Source organism: Neomonachus schauinslandi, unplaced genomic scaffold (assembly GCF_002201575.2).
Source record: "Neomonachus schauinslandi unplaced genomic scaffold, ASM220157v2 HiC_scaffold_3419, whole genome shotgun sequence".
Lineage (NCBI taxonomy): Eukaryota > Metazoa > Chordata > Mammalia > Carnivora > Phocidae > Neomonachus > Neomonachus schauinslandi.
In genome coordinates, this window is record NW_025412107.1 from 1 (window position 1) to 3,607 (window position 3,607).

General features: G+C 50.7%; 1 protein-coding gene across 1 annotated transcript; it reads left to right on the forward strand.

Annotated features, from left to right (window-relative positions):
* Positions 1-907: 907 nt before the first annotated feature.
* Positions 908-2,455, forward strand: LOC123323956 (cytosolic 10-formyltetrahydrofolate dehydrogenase-like; the record flags this gene model as incomplete). The annotated part of the gene is made up of 2 exons (XM_044912492.1): positions 908-1,027; positions 2,328-2,455. Coding segments are annotated over 2 exons (248 nt in total), but the record flags the coding sequence as incomplete, so codon positions are not given.
* Positions 2,456-3,607: the final 1,152 nt, after the last annotated feature.

Below are 3,607 nucleotides of genomic sequence, written 5' to 3' on the forward strand. Positions count from 1 at the left end.
TATATATATATATATATATATATATATATATATATATATATATATATTTAAGATTTTATTTATTTATTTGAGAGAGAGAGTGAGAGAGAATGAGCAGGGAGAGTAGTATCTCCACTGAGCAGGGAGCCTGATACGGGGCTCAGTCCCAGGATCCTGGGATCATGACCTGAGCTGAAGGCAGATGCTTAATCGACTGAGCCACCCAGGCACCCCACAAATTTAATTTTAAAACAGACTCTTGAAAAATCATTCTGAGGTGTCTTGGTAGGCTACCAGCTCCAATAGGACTCAGCATTGGGATAATTTGTTTGGAACAAAAGATGAAGTGACCAGGTGGCCAGGATGAACACCAGGTTGACCTTGGGATTGTGGACAGATGATTGATTAACAAATTTCAGGAGAGAATGACATCCCAAAGGATGCCATTCAGTGTGAAATTTCAGGTCTATAGGGAAGTGAGCAATGGAGTTGGCGTCATGTCTGGTGACTCACAAGTGTCTGTCTACCAGCTGGCACTTCCTACATGTGGAGGCCAGGCAACCAGCCTGAAGTTACACAGTGGGTAAATGGCAGGACTGGGGTTGTAGCCCAAGCAGTCTGGCCTCAGATTCTGTGCCATCTCTTCTTATCACTCAGCTGCCACCACTGTGCACATAATAGCTCATTGGGCCAAGGAAGGCAGCAGGACCAGATTTGGCAAAAGAAACCTGAGAAGGCTGAAGGACCTTGAGCCCTGGCCCCTTTGGCAGTGTGTGCATCTGTGTTTGTGTGTGTGTGGTGTGTGCACAAGTGGTTACCATCTGTCTGTGAGTGTTTCCTGTGTCTCTCTGTGGGTTTGTATCTGTCACTGATGCACCGTGTGAAGAATCCACACTGCAGCTAACACCTGCAAAAACTCCCTTCCCAGGTGGAAAAGGCAATGAACAAGCTGAACCTCCGAATGCCCCACCAGCTCTTCATTGGGGGCATGTTTGTGGATGCTGAGGGTGCCAAGACCTATGAGACCATCAACCCAACAGATGGAAGTGTGAGTGCGGGCCTAGAACCCCCTCCTACCCTCTCTCCCCCCTTCTTACCCCATAGCCTCTTCTCCCATCTACTCCACCACCTGGCATCTGGGGATTCTGGCCCAGGAGGGCCTCTGCTTGGACGCAGAAAGGTTGCAGTCATTTTCCAGTCCTCCCTACAGGAATGGCCCAGAGGGGAGAAATGGCAGGGAGTCAGGAGGACTCTAAAAGTCTGGAGCCTGCTTCATAGAATGGGAACAGAGTTAAACCACCCCCCCCACACCCCGCCCCAAAGAGGAAATGAAGCCATTCCCTCCTCCACACCTCAACAATAACCCTAGCATGGCCCCTATCTTCTTGAATATGTGTGCACCCTACTGTTGGGAAATTCTTCTTGAATCCCATGTTTGTCAGACTGTCTTGACAGTGACCCTCTTATGTCATGACCCAGTACACACATACTGTATTCTCTTATGCACACACCTACCTGAAACAACACTTACTCCTACAGGTGCATACTGATAGTTTTCCATTCTGCCCCACCCTATGGCATCCTTCAGGGCCTGCAGAAAACAGATAGCACACTCAAAATGAGTCCTTTGAGGGGAGTTTAAAGAAAGTGATGGACAAAGGGGTGGACAGGGAGTGGGGTCACACACAAGGGGGTGCAGTGCCCTCAGGCAGAAATCGGGAGCTGTTACCACCTTGAGGCCTATTTCGAGAATCCCAGAAAGGAGGTTGTGTGGACAGGGCTGCCTGGGTGCTGGGGTCTTGGGCAGGGAGGGTACACGTTACCTGTAGTGACCAGCAAGGTGCTGGCCTTGCCTCTCCCACTTCTGTCTCCTCCTGGCTTTCCCTTTGGTCAAGCCCAGGTAGCAGGTGGTGTGGGAGCCTGCCCTGTAGTGCATGTGGGCACTGTCAGGACACAGAGCAAGGATGGGGGACAGGAATGTTTCTGCTACCGTCAATGTCTAGACTATTTCACTTAAAAATAAACCTTCCACCTGGGACTCACTAAATTAATGGGCTTCTGTTCTTGGCTTGAAAACACTTAGCTGATCCTCAGCCTTGTAGCTGCAGCCTGAGTCTGTTGCCCTGTTTGGGCTCAGTGGCAAGTGAAAAGAAGGATCCTGGTATGTGGAAACACAAATAGGTCTCTCTGAAGGCCCTTGCCTTTCCTAATTGTGCACACCCTTCCAGGGCCCTCCCATTGGCCGACCATCCCCTCTGAGCCCTTCCAGGTGGCCAGGGGAGTGGGTGGTGTGGGGCTTCTGTGTACATGGAGTCCAGGGAGGGCCTCACAGCTCTGATCCACCACAGGTCATCTGCCAGGTGTCCCTGGCCCAGGTCAGCGATGTTGACAAGGCAGTGGCTGCTGCTAAGGACGCCTTTGAGAACGGATTGTGGGGGAGGATCAGTGCACGGGACCGGGGCCGTCTCCTGTACAGGTGAGAGCCCCACAACCACCTGCCAGACACCCGACCTTTGGCTTGGGTTGGGGCTGCATGCCTGGGTCCTGCCAGGAGGAGGTGGGGTCCTGGACACATTTGTGTGACCAAGGCCTGAGGCTCAGAAAAAGTTTCTCAGAAGAAGTGGCTTGAGAGACAGGAGGGATTTCTCCAGACACAAGTAACCTTGAAAGGAAAGGTGTCCTCGGTGGAGGGGACAGTGTGATAGAAGATGAGAGGGTACAAAAGTGAAGGTGCTAATCAGATCAGAGCAGCAAACTGGCAAAGCTAACAGATGGTCCTGGGCAGATTCAGACAGGTACAGAATTTACCTGGAGTGGCCTGGACTGGAGGTGGGATCAGGGCTACTTTATGCCGAAGCCAGCAAAGGAAGGATGGAGCCTGTTCTTGTCTCCAAGACCTCTCAAGACCTGTCTGCTGGTCCTTGCTCAGCTTGACCCTGACTGCTGGAATCTCACACTTCCCTTTTTTTTTTAAACCAGGGCAGAAGGGACTCTCTCCCCTTAGTTCTATCAGAAATCTTAGGGAAGGACTTGGGGTTGCTCCAGCTTATGAGAATGGGGTGGGAGTGAGGCCTGAAGGAGAAATACTGCTCCCTTAGAACCAAGTGGTCCCAATGGGGGAGGAGCAGCCACCCCCAAGAAAGTGGAGTGATGTTTCCAGAAGGGGGGCTGCTGGGCAGATGAACTAAACAGTGATGAAAAGACTGGTGATCACTGCTTTGTAATATAGCTTGAAAGACATACAAATGGCTAACAGACACATGAAAAAATGTTCATCATCATTAGCCATCAGCCTTACGTCCACAGCCAAGAATGTGGTGGTGGCCCATGCTGCTGTTAGGGAGCCAGGGGGAAGCAAGGCTGAGCCTGCCTGGCACCCCACACTTGCCCTTCCTCACGTCTATCCAGCCAAATCAAAACCACACTGAGATACCACCTTACACCAGTTAGAATGGCCAAAATGGACAGGGAAAGAAACAACAAATGAGACGTTGTGGAGAAAGGGGAACCCTCTTACACTGTTGGTGGGAATGCAAGTTGGTACAGCCACTTTGGAAAACAGTGTGGAGGTTCCTCAAAAAGTTAAAAATAGAGCTACCCTATGACCCAGCAATTGCACTACTGGGTA